Raw genomic sequence first — 23311 nt, 5'->3', positions numbered from 1 at the left:
AAGACTGGTGCTTTAATTCTTGACGTCCATACCTCAATACCATTCACATGGATGGTCGGGTAGGTTCTACGAGCGGGTTAAAAATGCAGTGAAGTAAGCCACAAGAGGCCCTACGCCCTCAATAGGCGTTAAAATTGCAGTGAAGGGTACAGCAATTTTTACAGTTGCAAAAAAAAAAAAAAAAAAAAAAAAACATCGTCGTTTTGGGCCAATCCCATCCTTTCCAAGGAGCAGGCTGGGACGTGACTGTTGAGCATACTGCAACCACACGTATGTCCGGCGGAGGTAGTTGAAGGACGCCGGCATGATCAAATGCCGGAGACCGAACCGAGTGGAGATGGCTTCATTCCGGCAAGCTTCAAAGACCTTCCCGTTGTGATTTGGTTGATGATGAAAGCAGCTTCTCAAACAAGAGTCAATCAAGACAGGCAGTCATCGCGTCGTCATCCTTGATGCGGTCAGCAATTCGCGACAACGTCTCAACCATCTTGGGCTGTAAAACAAAGGGCCTTTCCAATCAGAGCAGGCCAACACTATGACTCTATCAAAGGAAGGTAACTTGCATGGAGTAATCGTCAGCTTGTCGTGATGGAATGCGTCGTCCTGATTGCGCGTTGATTCTCTTTTGAGACAATGCCAGCCACACCCTGGTCCGTTTCCACCAACCAATGAGGCCTAACAAAAGTTCCTCGATAACGACGACGACGCGCTCATCCTACGCTTCTCGTATCGTCATGATTTAACACCAAAGCTGAAACCAACATCTAATGCTTTGATACCCACTTCTCACAACTCTCAACCTCCGCCGCTCGCCTCAGCCATGTCTTCACGAGCTGAGCAATCGCGGGACGACGACCTCTCGGCTGACGCTGATGTCGAGAGCAACAGCGGATATGACAATGACGTAGCTCCGTCAGAAGGATCACCGCTCCTCTCCAACGACTTGCCCCGCGACCTCGTTCCCTCCAAAGGGTTTCAGCGACGCGTCTTGCTCATGTGTCTTGTCTCGCTCTTTATTGTTGAAGTGAGCGAGTTCATCACAGATCCACCGCAGCAAAAAATTATAGAGGACATCATATGTCGGGGATATTATCCGGATCATGTTTTGCAGATAAAGGATCAACGTTGCAAGGATAATCATGTTCAGAAGACGCTGGCGATGGTTCGGGGGTGGCATCTGGCCTTTGGGATGGCAGTTCGTGAGTGAAAACACCACACTTACGGAACAATACTAACACGAAGTAGCCATCCTGCCGCAGTTTCCATTCGGAATCATAGCCGATAAATATGGAAGGCGGCCCGTCTTGTTCCTATCACTCCTTGGCGACTTGCTCCAGACAGCATGGGTCATGATGGTTTGTGAGTGCATCCTACCCGCCAGTTATCAAGTACCGCCTCTCACACTTTCTAGTGTATTTCCCAGATGTCTTTTCCATCTGGGCTATTATCCCTGGAAGCCTCTTCTTCCTCATCGGAGGTGGAGGTCCAATGGCCGGCGCCATGGTCTGGACCATTGTAGCCGACGTTGTGCCCACTGCTGAACGAACTGGCGTCTTCTTTCGCCTCTTCGCCGCCAGCTTGCTCTTCAACGTCATGGTTAACCCCATCTCGGCTTGGCTGCTCAATTATGACCCATGGCTGTCCATGTGGATAGGCCTTGGCTTCCTCATTGCAGGTACCCTATCGGTTCTGCTCATCCCAGAAACACTTCGGTTCCGACAAAAGGCTGATAATCGTCGACGACATGGTCCTGGACACGAAGATGATGCTGAACCCGAGGAACATAGACATGGGGTCTCTTTGAGCAAGCACAGCGTCTTGAAGCAAGCCTGGTTTACGGTCAAGAACGACATGCAGCACGTGCGGCGATTCATCTTTGCGTCCAAGACCGTTATAATGCTCATACTCACAGTCGCAACCTATCTGCCGATCAGGGTTGCGTATAACGGCATCTTGCTTCAGTACATGACCAAGCGCTTCAACTGGGAGTGGTCTACAGTGAGTGTTCCATCAAGTCAGATCCTATGCTCAATACTCACCGTCATCTAGGCTACATATATCTCCACAGTGGGCGTCCTCTCGACTGTGATATGCCTGCTTGTTGTTCTCCCCGTCGCATCACACTTGCTCAATGGGACCTCTCGCTTTAGATCACGTCCCGTGAACAGAGATCTCGTTCTGGCGCGCATCTCGTTGGTGTTCGTGTCTTTTGGCGGGCTACTCATGGCTTTCTCAGGAGGTCCATGGCTCTTCATCATATCTCTCATCATTACATCCTTCGGCCATGGTTTCAACGCGCTCTGCAGGGCCGTTCTCAATGCCGTGGTGGAACCGCACACGATCGCGACGCTCAACACCACCATTACACTCATCGAGATGATCATGGGACTTGTGGCTGCTCCGGCTACGAGTTGGCTGTTTAGCCGTGGCATGGACCTGGGTGGCGCTTGGATGGGGCTGCCGTTCCTGGCCATAACAGGGCTGTCGGCTGGAGTCTGTGTGATGATGTTTACTGTAAGAGTGCCTCATGGCGTGGCTCAAGCTCACAGTGACTGAGTCTAAACATTTGAGCATGGGGAACTTGGTAATACACAAAGAAAGATTACATATACGGAAAGATAGGATATGCGTATTTAATTAAATATTTTATAGCGTTCAATTCTAAGTTCAAGATCCATCTTCGTGGTGTTGGCCATGGCGCACGTTAGTGCCTTATCGATAAGCCTCCACATCCACCCCGCGGCTGCCTGCTCCACCTCAGCTCCAGACAGCCAACATCCATCATTTAACCTCGATACACCAATCTTCTCTGCGCCGCATCAGCGCAAACAGCCTGCTTACAGACCTACTTCCCCGTCTCATTAATCCGAATACCTTCCGAATCGCTTCCCGACCCACCGAACCACCGTCATCATGTCCGACGACGAGGATTTTATGCAAGAGTCGGACGAGGAGCAGCACGTTTACCCAGCCGCGCAAGCCCGGTGCTTGACTGACCGCATCTAGGTACGATTTTGAGTACGAGGAAGACGACGACGACGATTCCGGCGATGTCGATATCGAGAACAAATACTACAACGCCAAGCAGCTCAAGCTGTCAGACCCTGAGGACGCCGTCACCGAGTTTCTGGGGATCCCGCCATTAGAAGAGGAAAAGGGAGAATGGGGCTTCAAAGGTTTGAAGCAGGCCATAAAGCTCGAGTTTAAGCTAGGGCAATACGACAAGGTGCGTTATCGCGCCATCTCAGAGAAGGGCGCATACTGACTGCCACAGGCTGCTGAGCACTATGCCGAGCTCCTCACATACGTCAAGTCGGCCGTCACCCGAAACTACTCGGAAAAGTCCATCAACAACATGCTCGACTACATAGAAAAGGGCTCCGACGGCCCCGAGGCTGTCCGAAGCATGGAGCAGTTCTACTCGCTCACCCTTCAGAGCTTCCAGAGCACCAACAATGAGCGGCTGTGGCTCAAGACCAACATCAAGCTAGCCAAGCTGCTTCTCGACCGAAAGGAATACTCCGCCGTGGCTAAGAAACTCCGAGAACTCCACAAGACCTGTCAACGAGAAGATGGAACCGACGACCCCAGCAAAGGCACATACTCGCTCGAGATCTACGCCCTGGAGATTCAAATGTTTGCCGAGACCAAGAACAACAAGCAGCTCAAGGCGCTGTATCAGCGAGCTCTCAAGGTCAAGTCGGCCGTTCCCCATCCTCGAATCATGGGTATCATTCGAGAGTGCGGTGGAAAGATGCACATGAGCGAGGAGAACTGGAAGGAAGCTCAGAGCGACTTTTTCGAATCGTTCCGAAACTACGACGAGGCGGGCTCGCTCCAGAGAATCCAGGTTCTGAAGTACTTGCTCTTGACAACCATGCTTATGAAGTCCAACATCAATCCGTTCGACTCGCAAGAGACCAAGCCCTACAAGACGGACCCTCGGATCTCGGCCATGACGGAGCTGGTTGACGCTTACCAACGGGACGATGTTCACACATACGAAAAGGTCTTGCAGCGTAACCAAGACATCCTAGACGACTCATTCATCGCTGAGAACATTGATGAAGTCACACGCAACATGCGGACAAAGGGTGTGGTCAAGCTGATTGCTCCTTACACACGTATGAAGCTTGCGTGGATCGCAAAGCAGCTCAAGATTTCGGAGCCCGAAGTTCAAGACATTCTGGGATTCCTCATTATCGATGGCAAGATCAATGGAAGGGTGAACCAGGAAAAGGGGCTCCTCGAAATCACCTCTGATGCCGACTCGGAGCGTATCAAGGCTCTGCAAGGGCTCACATCGTCAATTGGTGACCTCTTTGGAGCCATTTTCCGGGACGGCGATGGGTTCCGTAACATTGAGCAATCGGCAGGTGAGGATCAGGGGGTGGATATCTCAGGTATCCAGATAGGAAAGGGGGCCGGAAGAGGTGGTGGCCAACACCGGAAGAAGGGTAAGGGACCTGGTGTTCCGGCATGGGCCTGAGGGAAGCACAGGGATAGACAAACAACAGATCTACTGCGTCACCGTCGACGTGACCCCGGCAGTACCTGCGACAGCGAGGAAACGTTTGATCTACCTATTTCGTGTCTGTTTGCAGAATACCCGTTCTGGCCCGGCTTGACTGGATCGAGAAGCAGGATCGTGGGTTGTATCCTGCGGGTGCATCCGTGTTGGGGATGCGTCGATGGCATCTCGCATGGTACGAGGCACTGGCAACGGTGCTATGTGCTCATTCGTGGCCGCCACCGGCTACCAGCATGGTTGGGCAGCCAGTGGTTAGCGAGCAACATGACGGTAGCAGAAGACGAAGAAGCTGGGCTTGTGTGCAGAGGGACCAGGGCCGAAGTGACGCCGTATTCGGACTTGATCCCATGTCGTGTGTAGTGTAGCGAGACGAGTCTAGAGTAACGTATCTAGCATTTCAAGGAGACATAGACTTGAACATGCTAGGGTCCATGCTCGGTAACAGCGATGACAACTCGCCACTTGAACTATTGGAGATGTTGAATACTACGCTGCCTTGTCTACCCCTGCTCCTCGCGATCCTCCTGGCTGCGGCGTTTGCACCACCTCATCCAGCCCTCCCAAAGCCCATTCTGACTGGTAACTACCGGCTGAAAGATGCCAAGCCCCCGCGGCATCATCGCGTTACACAAGACTGCGAGGGAGAGACACACAAGAGAGATTCCCGGTTTGCGGGCCCCCGGCTTGGGCTCTTCTGATCGTCAGCAAGGGCGGCGGGATCAAGATTTGTTTGCTTCTGGTGACGAATCGGGACGTGGTGGAAGACATCTCGTGCAGCCCGGAGGCTTGCTGTAGATAGATCGAGACCGAGGAGACACGGGACAGAGAGGAGCTAGAGGTGCAACAAACATGAACTCATGGAGCATGTCTGAATTTTGGGTCCAGCTGTTTGTCCATGATTGCGCTTTGACAGGGACGGCTGAGGGTGATGCAGCATCCATCACAGAGGAGGAGTCGTTGAGGGGGTCTAGGGCGCGTGCCCGGGTATGATGTGTCGCGGGTAGCCGTCGGGAGCGGCTTGAGATGAAAGACGGCTGTGCCTGGATGGAAAGTTTGTTTGCCCATGTACCTCGAGGTGAAAACATGTTGCGAGATGCGTTGGAGTTGCGTTAGTCAAAAAACTGGCGGCTGACAAGTCCAACCAACACATCTCTGTCTAGCCAACACATCTAGATAGATGACAGCACAACACGAACACGTTAAGATACAAGTCTGGTATAGAATACCACGTCAAGATGGAGAGACGTCAGAACTCAACCCGAACAGGAGGGAAATGCCGAAGCCTCTGGGGGAGGATAGATGCGGCGGGGTCTAACAAAAGGTACACCGAGCAAAGGTGAAGAGGCGCCAGTCTTTGTGCAACATCAGGCGGGGAGAGTGAGAAAAAGTTGACATGTCATTTTTTTTTTTTGCGCGCAGCAAGCATTATGTGTTTGATAGTGTATCTGCAATGATGGTGTTGCTTGACAGCATACAGCAGCGCCTTGCTAGTGGGTCCCACCGAAAGGATTCATGAGTAGAGATCCTGCGGGGAGGGGAAAGGAAAAGATGCCTCGGTATGAGGGGAAAGCAGGTAGGCCTCCTTGATGAAGGGACCCGTCTGGATGGGCATTTGTCTCATGCGTCAGATATTAACTGACCACGCTACGTCGGACCGTTGTAAACTCCACTTTGCCCTTGTCACGATTGTGAGAGATGGATGATTGATGATGCACGATACTGGTCTCTTTTTCCCTCTGTGATGCAAGGAGGGTGATGTAAAGCAGGCTGTCATGTGTTTGTATCTGCAGCCAAGGTTGCAGGAACCTCTCTCTCCCCGTCAGCCCTTGTTGTTTATGCTGCTGCTGCTTCATGCGGGCGGGCGAGAGATGAGAAAAGAAGAAGAGGCAAAAAGATTGTAGTTTAGATGTTTGCTCTGATACGGCACCTTTTAATGCGGGAGTAGGTCTTATGCAGTAGGTATCTATCTGCCTTTTCCACCCCTGGACGAACCAGAGATGCTTCGAGGGTGAGACAAAAGGCACGCGGTGGTGAAGATCAAGGAGGGGTGTGCGTGGTGGTGTGTGAGCTCACCTGCAGACGGGGCAACCCATGTCTCAGCAGCGCGTGTCGTTGCGAGAGAGAGAGAGAGAAAGAACCAATCAAGGAGACTTTGTATCTGGGCACTTGCTTTCTTGTTCACGGTGTGCATTGATCAAGCAAGGCTCTTGACATGCCATTTCTGATGCACCTTTGTTTTAGTGCGTGGACTGCCATATGGTCTTGTTTTTTGGTGAGACTGGGTCTTTTTTGTGAATAGCCGGGATATCCTTCTCAAAAGGCTTCAAACAAACCGGAGGGACCTGCGGGAAGGGTTCTAAACTTTCTTTTTCTCTCCCCTTTTTTTTTTTTTTTTTTTTTTTTGTCTCTTGTCTCCCCCAAATATCACGACACCCCCATGGAAATCTAGTGGAGAGGCGGTGGAGTCGTCACCAAGTTCTGGGACTCTTCACGTTATCGACGCCCGTTAAAAAGAAGGCGGCGGAGCCTCTCCCACGCTGAGGAAAAGAAAAGAAAAAATGATTGTCAAGATGGGGACGGGAAATTTTATTCACTAGCTTGGGGGATCGACGTGTGCCACGAGGTGGGAGGCCATGGGGGGGGGGGTCAGGAGCGGATCAGACTAGGTACGGATACAAGATGGGTTTTTACTTTGGATAAAGTGAGCTGAGGATAAGTGAGTGTGACGAGATGGGGACCAAGTGGAGTGAGCTTTTGATGCTTCTTCTGTCTCTACCCCCTTTTTGATCAAGATGGGGGTCACCTTTTGTGTCTTTACTCTACTCCGTATTTGCGTAAGAATGAGAGAGAATGAGAATGAGAATGGTTTGTATGGCGTCGCTTGACACATACTCCTCGGATACAGGCTCGGATCTTTCCCGCCAGAAAAAAAAGAGGGTACGAATACGGCTGCTGCCGTGTTTTCTCCTCAAAAACTCTTCCTCTGCGGAGCCTTTGAACTTGTTATTGTTTATTATTATTACTTCTCACTGCCGCGGCTCGACGTCGTTTGACAGCTGGTTCCATCATGGTCCGTCGTCGTCACAGCTATCCATCGACACTAGACACCCTGCTGCGTGTGCGTGCCCCTCAAGATCCGCCCACACTTCATCACTCGATGGACCCTAACCCAGGGCCAAGCGCTTTTGTCTTTCTCTGTCTCTGTCTCTTGCTTAGTAGAGTCACAATTTGAGAAATCACATGGATTTGCCCGCTGCCCACGTTGCTCCGTGAGCGCATCGGATCGCGGCCCTCCAATAACCGAGCGCCTGGGTTGGGGTGTGTGTGGTGTCACAGTGCTTCTCACCATGCCTGCCTCTCTCTTTTTTTGCCAATCAGTTGGGGCCAAGCCCAACCAATACCCAACCGCCCTGGGGTTGCAGAAACCGGGCTGGGAGTGCCCCTGGAGAGACAGTTGGAGCTGCAGCGGAGGTTGATGAGAGGGGGACGTGCTCACCACCATCACCGCTTGACGGATGCATCTCGACGGCACCTGGACCTTGGACAGCAATCATCATCTCATCATAGAAACTTTTTTGATACAGGATGCCCCCTCCAGTGTCCCGTGATCTGTCCACTCACGATACCTTCAATGAACAGGGGTGTATCCATTTGCGCTGTTGAGCAGATTCAACAAAAATGGCCCATGGTCACCGCAAAATGCATTACTCGGGCGACATTTCCGTTGAAGAAAAGCGCTAGAGTAGACGCAAGAGAAAAAGTCAAAGACGCCTCACTTTGACAGGTGTACACCTTGTAACAAACTTTCGAAACTTGTCTGCTGTCAAGACGAGACCGGGCAGGCAATCCCGTCTGACGGACACGGGAAGCTTTAGGGAGAGTCCCGTTCGACGGGCCGTCTTCCGCATTTTTTTTGGCCTCTGAGGTTTCATCTCGATTGGACGGATACACAGTACCCGAGCTCTTGATTTTTTTGCTCCGCCGCCGCCGTTTTATCTTTTCTGTTTGACAGCCCAGAGCTCGAGCCATCCCATTTCACGTCACCAACATCGTCTCGTATCATCCCCCTTCAAACTGCCTACGCATGATCCCATGGGGGCAGGCGGCTTTTAATTAATTTAGCCTTGGCTTACCTTCTGTGTCTGGTAAGGGCAGGTAAATGTACCTATCCATGGGATGGATGTATGTAACGCGGTGGAGGAGGTTAGTTAGCAGGTACTTTATCTCCTTTCCCCACATGCCGACTTGTCACACCCGACAAACGGACGGCAAGACGTCGCAACAGAGGAGAAACTTGAAGGCCTGGTTATTTCCTGAGGCGGATAGATACAGCATTCTATCTCAGGTTTGACGTTTCGCCAAGTGCCGTCCCCCTATCTATATCTCTTGTGTCTTATAGTTTGCTCCTCCTCCTCCTCTTCTCTCACTCTTTTACTCTTCACCCTTGTTGCACCGTCTGTCGACTCGACCGCCATCCATCAAACAGATCACGGCAAGATCACCGTCATCTTTTGGTTCCCACGCACTGCCTTGCCCTTGCCCTGTCCTGTCCTGCCTGCACCTGCAACTGCACCTTGCGCAATCCACTTCTTGGCCGTCCTGCGAATTGATTCCCCCTCTTGTCGCTGGCGCGAGCGGAACAAGCGCTACACCTGTCAAGTCCGTCAACCTAGGAGCAAATCACTCGCACATGCGCATGCGACGCATCTTTCACCCATCCATCAATCGCCCGCAACCTGCGCGTGCCTCGCGCCCTGTTGGATCCTCGTCGATCGAATCGAAAATCGTGTCGCAGCGGCAGGGCCATCCCATCGTCAGCGGGAGATCGTCATCGCTCACCCTCGGTCCCCCCCTTCATGGTCCCCAAGGCCTGCAATCCTCCACCAATCCCCGTTGCCGACGGCACTTTTGACTGGACCTCGTGCTCTTGGCTCCCGGGTGCTCATCTCGAGTGGATCCCCGACGCAGCCCTTGGCTAAACTGTGCCTCTCACCCTTGGCCTTGGGCTGTTGCTGTTGTGCGTGCCCAGCTTGTGTCTGTCGGAGGTGAAGCCCATCGTCCACTCACAGGCCCTGCTTTGTACATTGGGGCGTGCATCCTGTGCCCAGTTGCTGCGTTGTTGAAGGAAAAAAAGAGGGCTCCCCTTCTTGTACCACCAAGAGTCGGTCGCCTTGATCGGTCGCCTTCAAACCTCTTGCTCCCCCCTCCAAGCCCAAGCCTCTTCCCTCTTAGCTTCTTTCTTGTGCTACCCACCATCTTCTGTCTCTCATTCCCGCCATTAACCATCTCCGTCGGCCGTGCTAGCCGCCGCCTCTTTCTTCATCCATTACAGCCAGCCCAGCGAGAGCTTGCCTGGAGCTCCCGGAGCTTGTTGACAAGTCCAACTGGCGTCGCATTGGCATAAACTCCCGGGGATTTTCTCCTAGCGCCTGGCCTTTTGTTTCTTTTTCCCTTCAGGTCCATCAAAAACGTCCGAGCACACACGTTCACCTTCTCCCTCATCAATCTCCACAGCTTCACCCGTCCATCGTCGCCGGGTGTGCTTTTCCAATCTTTTGCCGCAATCCCCGTCGCGCGCCTCGGGACCATCGCCGCAAGGGCCGAGGGCTTTATCTGCTGGTGGGTGCTGGAGACTTGCTGGGGTGCTCTCCCGCTAGCTCCCACGCTCCCAAGAGCTCCCACGCCTCCATCTGATTCCTAGCTCGACTCTCCCATCACTAGGACCACCCGCTAGACCATCGCACCCGCTGTCCACCCGCTGGCCACCCGCTGTCCGCCTCCTCCATCCTCTGTCCTAAAATCCCTAGCCCCTGTGCTCACCCCTGTCTCAATCCCTGCAGTGACCCCCCGGCGCCCCATCGAGGGGAGCATCTGAGCCCGGCCAGCACCCGAGGACGTCGGTGTCCGTCCACTGATCCACAGGTCGTGACAGGGCGCGACAGGGCACCAGAGTACCAGGCCAGGGCCTTTGGACAGGGCATTGCCAGTGCTCGACAGGTGGCCCGTCCACCGTCTTCTGCCACGCTCAGCACCTAAAACCACGCCTATTCCTCCTTCCCCAACGCCCGCTTCCAGTTCCATTGAGGTTTCCAGCGCCTTGCGCACTTTCCGCGAATCTTCCTCCATCCAGTCTTTTTGGTTGCTCCTCCCCTGGAGTCTTGGATCTCCCTCCACCTTACCCTCTTTCCTCTCTCCTCCTCCTCCCCCTTCACGAGGCATGTTCCAGCCTCAACCCACACCCTTCGCCTCCTCCTGCTTCGCGTCCTATGGCCTAGCTCCCGAACTGGACTTCGCCTTTCCCGTGTCAGCCGGAGGCGGAGGTCCTGGACTTCTCTACGCTTCACCACCGCCGGTGCAGCAACAGCAGCAGCAGCAGCAGCAGCAGCCACAGCCTCAGTCGCATCTGATTCACCAGATCCCCCGACAGCTCTCGTCCTCGACATCTCCCCCAGCTTCCTCGCCCTTTTCCTCGCAAGCTTCTATCTCGAACCCCTCTCCCCCGCCGAACCCCGCGACCCGAGACAGTCGTTCGCTGCGACACTATCAGCACCAGCAGCGCCGGCTTCAACACCGCCATCAGCAGCACCAACAGCCGCCGCATCCGCAACAACAACCCTACTCTGCCCCGCCCGCAGTCGTCGTTCCCAAGATGGAGGATCAAGGCCAGCACGACATGGCCGCTCAGCAGGCTGCTGCTAAGGATTACCAGCCTGTTCTTGAGGCGAGTCGCATTCGATGGAGCTCCATCGCGGCTCCGTCGCGTCATTATCGCTAACCTCCGGTTTCGCAGGGGCTCAAGGTTGGCAACAAAATCCCGAGCGATATCATTACCCACGAATACGCCAAAGCCGATCCGGTCTATGTCGACAAGACAATTGTGTGTTCCACGAAACCATCCTAGTCGCCCTCGAGACTGACCTCAAATGATGCCGCAGACACTTCCCCAGACATACTCCCACTTTCGACCTATCCAAGGAGATGGTAACTGTGGCTGGCGAGGTAAGTCAAAATCGCTCCCGTTTCCCGTCCCGCGGCTCCCAAACATGTCTGGCACGAGCGCATTCCTCCCACCTCCGCTTCTTCAACGGCCACCCCTTGCTTTGCCTGCCGCTGTTTGTGTCTCAGCAACAAGTGACATGTCGGATTGTGCTAACCGTCTCACTTCGCCTTCAGCACTTGGATTCAGCTACTTTGAGAAGCTAGTCGACTCAGGCGATCAGGCCAAGATTGAGGGCGAAGCCGCCCGACTTTTGAGTATGGGTCATATGTTGTCGACTGTTGGAGGTTACTCTTACTTTGAGGACTGGGCCGATGAGTTGATTGGGCTTCTGCGCCAAGTCGCTCAGAGCATCAACGACCCCACGATGGCACACATGTTGGTGCAAGAGAAGTGGAACGACCCCAGCTCCGCCAATGGCATGATCTACTACCTTCGGCTTCTCGCCGCAACCTACCTCAAGGGCAATGCTGCGACATACGAAGCCTTTGTAAATGATGGCATCGGCATTCCAGCCTATTGCGCTCAGTTCGTCGAAATTCCGGACCATGAGATCGAGCATCTTGGCATCATCGCCCTCGTCAACACCCTCCTCAAGCCCGCCGGCCAAGTCCTTGAGATAGCGTACCTCGATCGCAGCCCGGGCACCCAGGTCAACCGATACCGTTTCCCCGACGAGGCCAACGGCCAAGATCCCGCCACCCTTGGTCCCATCATCTACCTGCTCTTCCGACCTAACCACTATGACATCCTGTACCGAGATCCGCCAGTTCCTGTTGCGCCTATCACAATGCAAGTTAACCGCGTGAGTGGTTTCACGCACAACACCGACATCACGGCGACTCAAACAGATCTCGGTCAATTTGCTACGCTCAACTTTGACTCACTGGCTATGATCCCGGGTCTCAACTCAGGCCCTACATATGGAGGACTTGGATCTTTGGCGCCACCTCCCCCAGCCAGTACGGTGGCTGAGCCTTTCTCACCGGTGCAGCAGAGCCCGTGGATGCCATCGTTCCCTGAAACACTGCCAGTCTCGACCCCGCAAGTCGCGCCGCCGCCCCCTCCTACCATCATGGCATCTCCTCAATCTCCGACGCCCCCCGCCTCCTTGTCTGGCAGTTCAGCTATGGGTCCCAGTCCTCCAATGGTCGCAACATCAGGACTAGGCCCACAGAGCTCCCTAATGCCGCCGCCGAGTTCTGGTTACCACATACGATTCAGCCCGGTTCAACTCGAGTATGAGGAGAGCAAGAACAACTTCCCTGAACCGACGTTCCAGGTGACAACGAATACTTTCAAGAATAGTGTATGGAATCGAGCGCACTACGGAAATCCTGATTTTCACCCAGAAGAATGGAGTCCTGATGACGAACATACCGACGGCAGAGTTGGAGGAAAACGCAAGAAGAAGGACTCTACCTAGCACAAGGGGAGGAAGGGATGAAGCACAAGACCACTAAACATGGGAGCGCCAGACGCGCCAATTCACCAAAACTCAACGCTACGCATGAAGACGACTTATGACGATGTGCTTATGAGAACAGATAGCTAAGCCACAGCCAAGCGGCCTTTGAGCCAGAGCTACAGATACTGGGAAAGCAGACGAGGACGGGGAGGCAGTTTCGTTATAACCCCAGGAGTTTGGAGAGGTTGGGTGAAATGGATCATTCGCGGGACGGTTGGGCAGGCTAGCGATGCTTATCGAAAATCTTGTTTTTCTTTCTGCATTGGTCAGCAGACCGGGCAAGATGGGAGGCAGCGAGTTCCTTTTGTATGCATGCTCATCGTGTTGAGGGAGAGAATGAAGTAGGATGGGTGCTCATCTTTGATGGAGTTGGGGATTCTTATAGGATACCACGCAAAGTCATGATGGATACGCAAGCAAGAGGAGGAATGTCTTGGATGAATTTGATTGGATTGGATATTACTGGGAGGCATGGGTTTGGTCTGCATTGGTTTGTTTATGGGCTGGGCGGTGATCGTGGGCCTCTTCTGGGCCAGGTCTCAACACGCAAGACAAAAGGGCATTCATTCAAAGGGACTTTAGTCTCTGGCAACGGTTGTGGACTTTGATCCATTGGGTCGGTACTTGTCGAAGCTATTTTCTGGTGGTCATGTGTTGACTGCTATTACACTACACTACTATTTACTACCTTAGTTTACCTTTTGGTCAAGGCCTCACTTCTTGACCTTGAACTTGTTGGCCATGGGCCGCGACATAGCATCGGCGTTTTCCTTTACTTTACTCTCTACATTCATATCAGGGATCTTGGTATGCATAAACATGGTACTATCTCAGCTTTCTGTCTCATGTTCAGTCTATATCATTTTGACGTGTCCAGGATAGATAGATATCCTTGGCAGTGGTTATCATGTGTTGGCTCTTTGGTTACACATGGACATGCATGTCTTGGTCTCAGCCAGAGTCCCGGTACAGGGTCGTGGGTCCAAGAAGTCTCGTATCTATGCAGCGAAATGCAAGAGGAAGTGCAAGCCAGGCTGGGTGAGACGGGCGTGAACAGAAGGGCCCCATTTTCATGTAGATATAAAGTGAGAGGATCCCGGCAAGTCAAGGTTGGCCTGAGATGAGGCTCAAGGTGGAGGTGGGCTGAGGCTGGAAAGAATCGGAATATGTTGGCGTTCGAGAGTGAGGTTTATGTATTGATGGCGTGGTATAGTGCAGGATAGATGCATGGTGGACGCCTGGGCGAAGTGTCGTGGAACTTGATGCATAGGTGTCGGTCGACTTCCGCTGCCTCGGCAGTTTCGAGGACTATCCCAGACTATAGGGGGTGGATAGAAGCCTAACACAAGGAGACTTACTGACGTTATACGTGAGTGCCTGTTTCGTGTTTGATAGAGCGGCATGTAGGCTGGCTGAGATGTTGGTTGAAGTCAAGGCATGAACTTAGACATGGGAATAGCCTCTTTAGCGTTCAGCAAGCACGATCGTCTGGGGATATTGGCACAACCGACCAGACTCGGTTGGTTTGCATGTGAGTTATATAGGGATCAAGTTGATCTCAAAGGGACGTTACCAAGCCCACAAAGTGCCTTCGAGAAGTCGGGTCTTTGGGTAACTCTTTTGACTACCTTGTTATCCGGGACAGCTGAGGATCCGGTAACTTCCATGTCTTGTGTTACACAATGACGTCCAACTCGACAATATTAGGCTTTGAGATACTTGAAACGTGAGTTTCGTTCTCCCCTGCCTGTGAGAAAGCTTAGAGGTACGCGTGGCTCATCTGCCGCGTTTGATACAACTCCCACTTGGGTAACTTAATCTCGTATTATCCGACCCCGTAACTGACAAGGACCGGGTGGAGCAACGACCTGTCACGAATGTCACGTCCGAACCGTCATGATGATCCCAAGGCCGAGCCCAACCGAGAGCCAATAGAGACAAACCGGACGCGGGACAAAAGAAGCCAGCGGATAGGGCATGTAGCGGAGGGTTGTCGTGCCGTCTTCTCTGCAACGTTATCTGTGACTGAGCGGCGCAGTCCAGACAAAGACGTCGCGTATTAATTAAGGCGCATGCGGTTGGCGACAATTCTAAGCAGGTGTGGTGCTTGAGGGAGTCAATTCCATGTCGGCAGCTGCCCAACAAGGCGACCGACGCCGTATCTATCAAGAGGATGATGTGCATTGGGCGGCTATCGGGGCGAGTGACTGAGGGCGAAGGAATTGAGTAACCCTTGACTAACATGACGAGTCAATTACTGGTAGGATTCACATGACTGCTTCTATCGAGCCGTGCCGCCGCCCCGCGCCGAGCCGTGTTAATTAATCCAAGACCTGGCGATGCCGCAACTGATGATGTCGGGGAAGAAGGGCCAATGGGGATATTTAGCGAAAGAGGCAGAAGCCGCGCACGAATCATGGGTTGGCGAAACACGACGGTGATGATTAAATCAAGATGGACCAACCAGTGCTGATACATCATTCGCTGGGCACACACAGCCAAGGTGAGGGCGGCATGCCAGGTCACGCCATCACTCAAAGCTTGCCCAGGTGAAGCGAGGTCCACCATTGGGTCTAGAACCCCGAGATGAACAAGGGGGCCACGCGCTCTTTGAGCAGTAGCCATTCAAGGTTCCACCGAAGGCGGGGAGGAGAGATTTGACAAGCGGCCAGCAGATGAGGAGAGGTTGGGCTGCAATCTTGTTGATCCGGATTAATGAAGCTATCTTCGGCCATCGCGAGGGCTTTCTCGGTGACATGTGCCTAATTCCAGTAGGTACCTATTCAATATTGGAAATGGTGGGTTGGGGTAGCATTGAAAGCTTTGACTTGACAAGATTTTGACACGAGCCAGTAGGAATCAAGGCCGTGCTATGCGGATCAGGATGGGATGTTTTAGGGCGAGACACTGCAACTACCGGGCCATCCTTGGAGAAAGAGAAAATGACAGGGCGGGCGAGTAGCCTCTGGTGATGATTTGCTGTTGGTCGCAGATTGAGATGGGGCTGGGCCTGGTCCAGGCTCTTCAGGGCGTCAACAGTCTAGAAGAGTCCAGGGGGAGGCATTGAATTGAGTTGTGATGATGTCGTCGTGTATGATTTGAATTGTTATTCCCTAAAAGAGTATGCACGACGTAGGCATACGTAGTAGCCTACTCCATGTCATGGATCTCGGAGTGCGTCATCCCGAGATGCACCAGAGTAGACCCAAGGTGCGGCTCGTGAACGCGTTCCTAACATCTACGACTCCAACTTGATGCGTCACGTCAGCTCCGAAGGGGAGCAATTGTCTACCCGCATGTGTATCGAGTACTTTTCAACACTGCCTAATAATGTGACAGCCCGGGTACACAAGACACTGCAGACCGACGTCTCCCGTCGCCGCATTAGGGAACAGACAGATGGAAAGCCCAAAGAAAAAGAAAAAGTGGAGCCTGTCAAGTGTGTCGGGGGGCTTGCGAAGCACTGAGTTTCTTTTGAGTCTCTCTGGCTCGCGGCGACGGCGAAGGCGACGGGCTGAGGCGCGCAAACATGGGTGCAAGTGCCGATGTCAGGCCTTGATTCCGCATTTCGCTCGCCTTTCGGTTCTTGGTAATTATTGCGATACTCGGTACCCAAGGCATTAGCTGGCAAGCAACAAGCGGGAGAGGCTGCGCGGCCACGGACAGAGACTGCGCTGCATCGACCATCCTGGACCTTACAACCTCCACTCGGCTCCGTCCTCCACTCTCCAGCTTTCATTGAGGTCCAGTTCCAGTTCCAGTTCCCGCTTTCAATAATTGTCTCCTCTCCTCCATCTTTACTTCTCTTCTCTTTTCTCCTCCTCATCCCCTCTTTTTGTGCTTCTTTCTTTTCTTCGTCAGTTTTCCCTCATGGCTATGAATGCGCGCCGACTATTAATCACGACCGATCCCGCACATGCTCCGAATACTTGCTCCTCCTTCTTCTGCTGACACCTCACGATCTTGCGACTGACGACGAATACGGCTTTTCCGACTACGACTCCAACGTATACAGCTTCCTACTCGTATCGCGAACACGACCCCGACCTCATCGCGCACCAATTCATTCCCCTTGCCGATCGTCGCAACCTAGACTCGCGACAATGGCCGGTCTTGGTCCAGAACATCCCCACACGAAAGCGCCGTCCGTTGCTCCCACAAATGATCTACCAAAGTCTAGCGACAAGTGGCCCGAGATCGACCGCCTGCAGATTGACGACGATATGAGCCCCGCCGAGGACGACGCCGACTTTAGCGATACTAGCTCCAACTACTCAACCATCTCCCAAGACTCGCTTCCTCCGATCCACGCATACGGGCACACCTACCATGGCTCTGGTCAGCTATTTACACCTAATGATGCTTCCGAGGCGCATCGCATGGCCCTGCAGCATGGACTGTTCAAGCTGTGTTTAGACGGTCACCTCGTCGCTACTCGCCTACCTTTCGATCAACACACTGTCGAAAACCCTCTTCGCATTCTCGACATTGGCGCCGGCAGCGGCTTGTGGGCATGCGACATGGCGCAGCGTTACCCTCAGGTCGAAATACTCGGCATTGACCTCAGTAGTGCCCTATTACCCAAGGACGTTCCGCCCAATGTCACCTTTGAGATTGCCGACGCCACGAATCCCTGGCCTTCACCCACATACGACTTTATTCATATGAGGAATCTCGTGGGTGGTGGTGTCCGCGACTGGGGCGCTCTGCTAGCCTCAGCTTACGCCCATCTCAAACCTGGAGGTCAGCTCGAGTTTACAGAGATCCGCCCGCGCTTCTTCGACGTCGACCCAGAGCAGGCCGATCTCCCAAATCTCATGGCCGGCGAGAAGCCAGAGATTGGCGCCGCCTGTCTCGAATTCGAGATGACCTTTGTTGGGATGTGTATGAAGATGGGCCTTGACTTTGACCCTGTGCCAAGAGTGCCCGAGTGGCTAGTCGATTTGGGGGCTGAGGCTATCCGGGAGCGTGTCGACTGGCTGCCTGTGAAGAGCTGGGGGACGGATCCCGTATACCGAAAGAAGGGCGAGGTTTTGGGCGAGATGATTGACTCGGGTATGTGCCATTATTGGTAATGCGAATTTCAGGGTTCTAACATGGCGGCAGGCCTCGAAAACTGGACAATGATGCTGTTTGGCATGTGTGGGTGGAAAGAAAACGATACGAGGGCGCTACTGGATCGCGTCAAGATGGAAGTCCAGGATCCAATGCTGCGCAGTTATGCCAAGGTGTAAGTTGAGCTTCACAAAACTCGAGAACCAGTATTTACTCGGAGCAGGACTTTTATTACGGCGCGAAAACCATTTGACGATAGCGAAGACGAATGATGGCAAGGATTAAGGATTCAACGGAGTTTCTGGCCCAGGCGGCGTTGAGGCATTGTGGCTTTATTCATGGGGTGTATTAGAGGAAGAGATGGATGTACTTGTATGCGCGAGGCATATATGGTCATTGGGAGGTGTTCTTGGGTATTGTTACTGCATATCGTCTTGGATGAGACACGGATACCCAGACACTGATTGTGAGCGGGAACAGGAGTCTACTTGCTGGCTGGATGTACAATACGGGAAGGATTTGATGTATACTGGAGAGGCATCTATCAGGATGGATACCGATCCTGGAGTCTCTGGATATGATATGGATATGGGCATGATGGGTATTACAACGAGGGGATCGCGAGATCACTTGTTTGAGTAGATAGCTCAGGGTTAAAGCGTTTCGAATTACAATCAAGGCGGCACTTCAAGCGATGGACTGCAATAGTCTAAAAAGATAATAACGGCTGGTCTTGAACAACAATATAAGCTATTCTTGGGTATCTTTCGGTTCCCAGGATGGCTCCCGACGATTGGGTTCATCTCAATTCGTTTCAAGCATGGCTCATGGTACGACAAATACGCTCTAAATCGACAATACAGTAAACAATGACAACTCCATGCACCGGTTAACTAGACCGTTTCGATGTAGCGCTTCATTTCCCTGGAATCATGTTAGTTGAGTGTGTACTGGGGAATTCAAGAGAAAACCTACCAATCCGTTACAGCCTCGTCGTACAGACGAATCTCGTGCTCTCTTGTGCCACCAAAATGCTCCACAAAGTCATCGCCAAACACTTCCCTCGCGATGCTGCCCTTGGCCATGAAGCGCGCCGTAGCCTCCTTGAGACTCTTGGCAAGCCTCTCGCCATTGTCCGCCTCGCCACCGACGTCTTGACCCATGGCGAGCGGCGGGGTGGGGATCTCGAGCTTCTTCTCGACACCGCGCCAGCCGCAGCCGAGAACCGCGGCGAGCACAAAGTGAGGGTTCGTGTCGGCGCCGGGGACGCGGACTTCGAATCGCGTGGCTGAGGGTTTGGAGGTTGGCGGGGTGATGAGGCGGATTGAGGCTGCGCGGTGCTCAAGACCCCAAGAGACGGTTACGGGAGCCCAGAAGTTTTCGACGAGGCGCTTGTACGAGTTGATTGTTGGGGCGAGGAGGGGCATTATGTCTGGGAGACCGACGAGGATGCCGGCGAGAAAGTGACGGCCGAGGTCGGAAAGGCCGGCGATGTCCTTCCACTTCGCGTTCTCGTCGAGTGTATCGCGAGCGAGGAGATTCTTGCCCGTCTTGTCGACGAGGGAGACGTGCATGTGGCCGCTATTTCCAGGAAGTCCCTGCTTGGGCTTCGCCATGAAGCAAGGCGTGATACCATACTTTGTGCTAACACTCTTGACGACGTACTTGAACAGCGCAGCACGATCAGCCATCTGCGAGATCTCTCCAAACTCGAGAGCGGCCTCGAACACGCCGGGGCCGGACTCTGTGTGCCAGCCTTCAATGTCGCACGAGAACTTGGCGCACGTATTGAAGACGTCGTAGTAGTACTCTTGGTTGTGCACGGGGCGAGTTAGGGAGTAGCCAAACATGCCCTCGGTCAGGGCGGGGAGCTGGTGTGGGGGGTTCTCTTGGAGGTAGGCGGCCGGGGAGGATGTTGTGGGGTCGGGGTTCTTGAACTGGTAGAATTCATATTCGGCTGATGTTTGTTAGTTGATGGAAGTATAGAGTGTAATGGGGAGACTGACCGCCCGCCATTGCACCGTAACCGTGGCTCTTAAGCTTGTCAAGCTGTGTCTTGATCAAACCGCGCGGACAAGCGCAAATAGGCTTCTTGGTATCCGGATCAAGAAAATCAACCAAAAAGAAGGGAACATTATCCTCCCAAGGAATCCTCCTAAAAGTAGACAAATCCGGCACAGCAAGAAGATCATGATATCCATTCTCGGCGTTGGAGATCTTGAGTTCGCGGATGTACGTCTTGTCATGCATGTCCCAGCCAAAGATGACTGAGCAGAAACCGAAGCCGGCCTCTGCGATGGAGAGGAACTTCTTCTTGGAGACGAGCTTGCCGCGGAGGATGCCGTCGACGTCTACACCGGCGACTTTTACCATGGCGTCGGATTGGAGGAGTTGGGGGAGGGTTTCAGGGGTTATGGTGTCGGGGAAGAGTTCGGAGGCCATTTTGGTTGGTTGATGAGCTTGGAGCTCTGGAGATGTGTATGTGTGGTTTGGGGAGGATAGAGTGAGGTTTGGATACTGAGGAGGATAAGGCGACTGTTTTAAAGTAGTTAAGATGATGGAGATTCAAGTTGAGTTGTTAAAAGGCTGGGATGTCGGTTCGAGAGAAGTAAGTCGTCGTGGAGCCGAAGCTCAAGCTCAAGCTGAAGCTCACTTTGTGGAGGAGCGCGCGGTTGAGGTGGAGTTGAGGGCGGGAAAGCGGGAAAAGCAACAAGATGGAGCTCAACAGATCGAAGCCGCGATAAAAAAGAGACGAGAGGGAGAAGATGAGGGACACGGGATGGGGAGGGGTAGGTATCTCAGCTGAATGAATCAAGTTTAGGATCCATGTGAAGCACAGCGCGGCTACGATAAGCAGCGAGTGACCGATAAGGCTTCAGTGACGTCAAGAGCGGCAATGTGGGGGACCACGGCTCCTCGGTGCGCGTGCCGCCCTAGGGCTTGACGGGTATAGATTGTGAGGCTTGATTCGGTCACGATGGTTAAACAGGTATTGAGCGATGCGCAATTGTATACCACAATGCAGAGAGAGAGGTTACATAGACTTCAATTGCTTGCAGAACCAACAGTTGCACAGGGAATGCGAAGATCGCGTCATGGCCTGAGATCTGGCACGTTCATCTCGCAGAGGATCCAGAAATGCCACGCGACCAGGATGGCTTCATTTAGTATTGCCGCGCTGAACCATCATCGTCACCCCGCATCGGCACTCACACTTCACCCCAAAAAGCTCGGACCGACCGGCACACAGAGCCTCTTTGACAGGAGCCGCGATCACATAGCTTCAGTGGAGCTAATGGCGGCTGTATCTCAAAAAGAAGCAATCCAGAAACCTGGGGAATCTATTATCGCGGCATCTTGGGGTTGTCCTGTAGCCGCGCGGTCTTACAGTGTGCACGAGGGACACCGCTAATGGATGATTGGGACATCGTTTTGGATCAGTTCGTCTCGTGACCCAGTGCCGACATCGGGTTTTGCAGGGATGCTGCATGAGATCTGGACCCTGGATCTGACGATGCTGATAGAAGCTTCATTGAGCGACGTCGAGAACACTGTGATCATCCAAGAGGCTCTCTTTACTGGCTAGTAGTCTGTTCCACAGTACAGTATCGGATAGCTCACAAAGCCAATCCCACGCTACAGAAATGACAGCTTACCGCGCTTCCATCGGCCAACGTCTCTGCTATCCCCCCACCGCATGACACTGCTGATAAGCTCCCGTCACGATCCATACAGTATGAGACGTCACTGTACGGGAGAGATGGTCAACAATAGCCGCGATGAGGGGCTTAGCATTAGCCAACGATATGGGCCTCGTGGAAGAACAGCCCCGTTGTCGGAAATCGAATGCCCCTCACTTGACGGGGAAACGAACAGCGTAGCGAATATCAGACGACCTGTTGTTGCTTTTTTGTTCCTCTCTTCTTCTCGTCTATATCTAGGGTCATCAACTGACTTTCTTTTCCGTGTCTTCTATCCTTATCGAACTTTCTTTGATAAGAGCCCCTCCGACCCCGCCACTTTTGTGCTGCCCCTCACAGCTGTCTGTATCACAACACCGATTCCTTTAACCCGGTCCATCACCATCTTCTTTTCATCCCAAGCTTCTCTTTACTCTTCACTTTACTTCAAAAATGCCTGCCGTCACAGACTCTCAGACTCGTGGCCGCCTTGCCGGCAAGAACGCCATCATCACCGGTGCTGCCGGGTAGGTGTTTTGACTCTTCACCTCCCTTCATAGCTGACATTTCTCTAGTGGCATTGGCCTTGAGACGTCCATCCTCTTTGCCAAGGAGGGTGCTTCCGTTCTCTTGTCTGATATTTCTCAGCCTGCTCTTGAAAAGGCTGCTGCCAAGGTCAAGCAGCTCGTCCCCAACGCTCCCCGCGTCGAGATCTTTGTAAGCCCCCCACCACTTTGTACTCAAGCATTACTGACTCTTTAGAAATGCGACGTCTCCAAGGAGGCCGAGGTCAAGGCCATGGTTGAAACTCTCGACTCTTGGGGCGGTCTTGATGTCATGTTCAACAACGCCGGCATCATGCACGCCCAGGACGACGATGCTGTCAACACCCCCGAGAACATCTGGGACCTGACCCACAACATCAACGTCAAGGGCGTCTGGTTCGGCTGCAAGCACGCCGTGCTCTCGCTCCGCCGCCACCAAAAGACAAAGGCCAGCATCATCAACACGGCCTCTGTCGTCGCCCTCGTCGGTGCTGCCACCCCTCAGCTGGCCTACACCGCCAGCAAGGGTGCTGTCCTCGCTCTCACCCGTGAGCTCGCCATGGTTCACGCCAGGGAGGGATACAGGTTCAACAACCTCTGCCCTGCGCCGCTCAACACGCCGCTGCTGCAGGATTGGCTCGGCGATGACAAGGAGAAGCGTCACAGGCGAGAGGTTCACTTCCCCATGGGTCGGTTCGGTGAGGCTGTTGAGCAGGCGCATGCTGTTGTCTTCCTGGCTAGTGATGAGTCGAGCTTTGTCAATGGCCATGACTTTGCTGTTGATGGTGGCATGACCAAGGCCTATGTCACTGCTGAGGGCCCTGCCGCCCCTCCTCCTCAGAACAACGCCCTCAAGGACTCTCTGTAAGCGGGTGGCAGTCAATGAGATGGGTCAAAAGCGAGGAACTAGTAACGAATAGCATGAGATTGAATGTAATGACTTTAAAATACGTCGAGTATAGTGAAAACATGCATAAAGACACTGCCTGCTCATAATCTCGTAGCATTCACATGGTACCAAGTGATATATACAAA

At 53.2% G+C, this 23311-nt stretch overlaps 6 protein-coding genes across 6 annotated transcripts; 5 read left to right on the top strand and 1 right to left on the bottom strand.

Moving 5' to 3' along the window:
- Positions 1–820: 820 nt before the first annotated feature.
- LRP88_02389 (major facilitator superfamily domain-containing protein) lies at positions 821–2556 on the top strand (the record flags this gene model as incomplete). Its single annotated transcript, XM_083239041.1, has 5 exons — positions 821–1079; positions 1151–1195; positions 1246–1359; positions 1412–1998; positions 2050–2556. 5 exons carry the CDS (start codon positions 821–823, stop codon positions 2554–2556), a joined length of 1512 nt encoding a protein of 503 aa, XP_083104171.1.
- Positions 2557–2913: 357 nt separating this feature from the next.
- On the top strand, positions 2914–4489 carry LRP88_02388 (PCI domain-containing protein; the record flags this gene model as incomplete). The annotated part of the gene is made up of 3 exons (XM_083239040.1): positions 2914–2942; positions 3007–3226; positions 3275–4489. The coding sequence occupies 3 exons, from the start codon at positions 2914–2916 to the stop codon at positions 4487–4489; spliced, it is 1464 nt and encodes a 487-aa protein (XP_083104170.1).
- Positions 4490–10748: 6259 nt separating this feature from the next.
- Positions 10749–12954, top strand: LRP88_02387 (peptidase C65 Otubain-domain-containing protein; the record flags this gene model as incomplete). The annotated part of the gene is made up of 3 exons (XM_083239039.1): positions 10749–11287; positions 11467–11534; positions 11705–12954. 3 exons carry the CDS (start codon positions 10749–10751, stop codon positions 12952–12954), a joined length of 1857 nt encoding a protein of 618 aa, XP_083104169.1.
- A 4145-nt stretch (positions 12955–17099) lies between these two features.
- On the top strand, positions 17100–18304 carry LRP88_02386 (S-adenosyl-L-methionine-dependent methyltransferase; the record flags this gene model as incomplete). The annotated part of the gene is made up of 3 exons (XM_083239038.1): positions 17100–18051; positions 18103–18224; positions 18275–18304. The coding sequence occupies 3 exons, from the start codon at positions 17100–17102 to the stop codon at positions 18302–18304; spliced, it is 1104 nt and encodes a 367-aa protein (XP_083104168.1).
- A 640-nt stretch (positions 18305–18944) lies between these two features.
- On the bottom strand, positions 18945–20493 carry LRP88_02385 (glutamine synthetase family protein; the record flags this gene model as incomplete). The annotated part of the gene is made up of 3 exons (XM_083239037.1): positions 18945–18975; positions 19027–20008; positions 20061–20493. 3 exons carry the CDS (start codon positions 20491–20493, stop codon positions 18945–18947), a joined length of 1446 nt encoding a protein of 481 aa, XP_083104167.1.
- Positions 20494–22184: 1691 nt separating this feature from the next.
- Positions 22185–23144, top strand: LRP88_02384 (uncharacterized protein; the record flags this gene model as incomplete). The annotated part of the gene is made up of 3 exons (XM_083239036.1): positions 22185–22258; positions 22307–22436; positions 22494–23144. The coding sequence occupies 3 exons, from the start codon at positions 22185–22187 to the stop codon at positions 23142–23144; spliced, it is 855 nt and encodes a 284-aa protein (XP_083104166.1).
- Between the last annotated feature and the right edge of the window lie 167 nt (positions 23145–23311).

The sequence above is a fragment of the Fusarium phalaenopsidis genome, assembly GCF_050370095.1.
Source record: "Fusarium phalaenopsidis strain FUZ10S chromosome Unknown contig_32286, whole genome shotgun sequence".
Classification (NCBI taxonomy): Eukaryota; Fungi; Ascomycota; class Sordariomycetes; order Hypocreales; family Nectriaceae; genus Fusarium; species Fusarium phalaenopsidis.
This window is presented reverse-complemented; position numbering and strand designations above follow the sequence as displayed.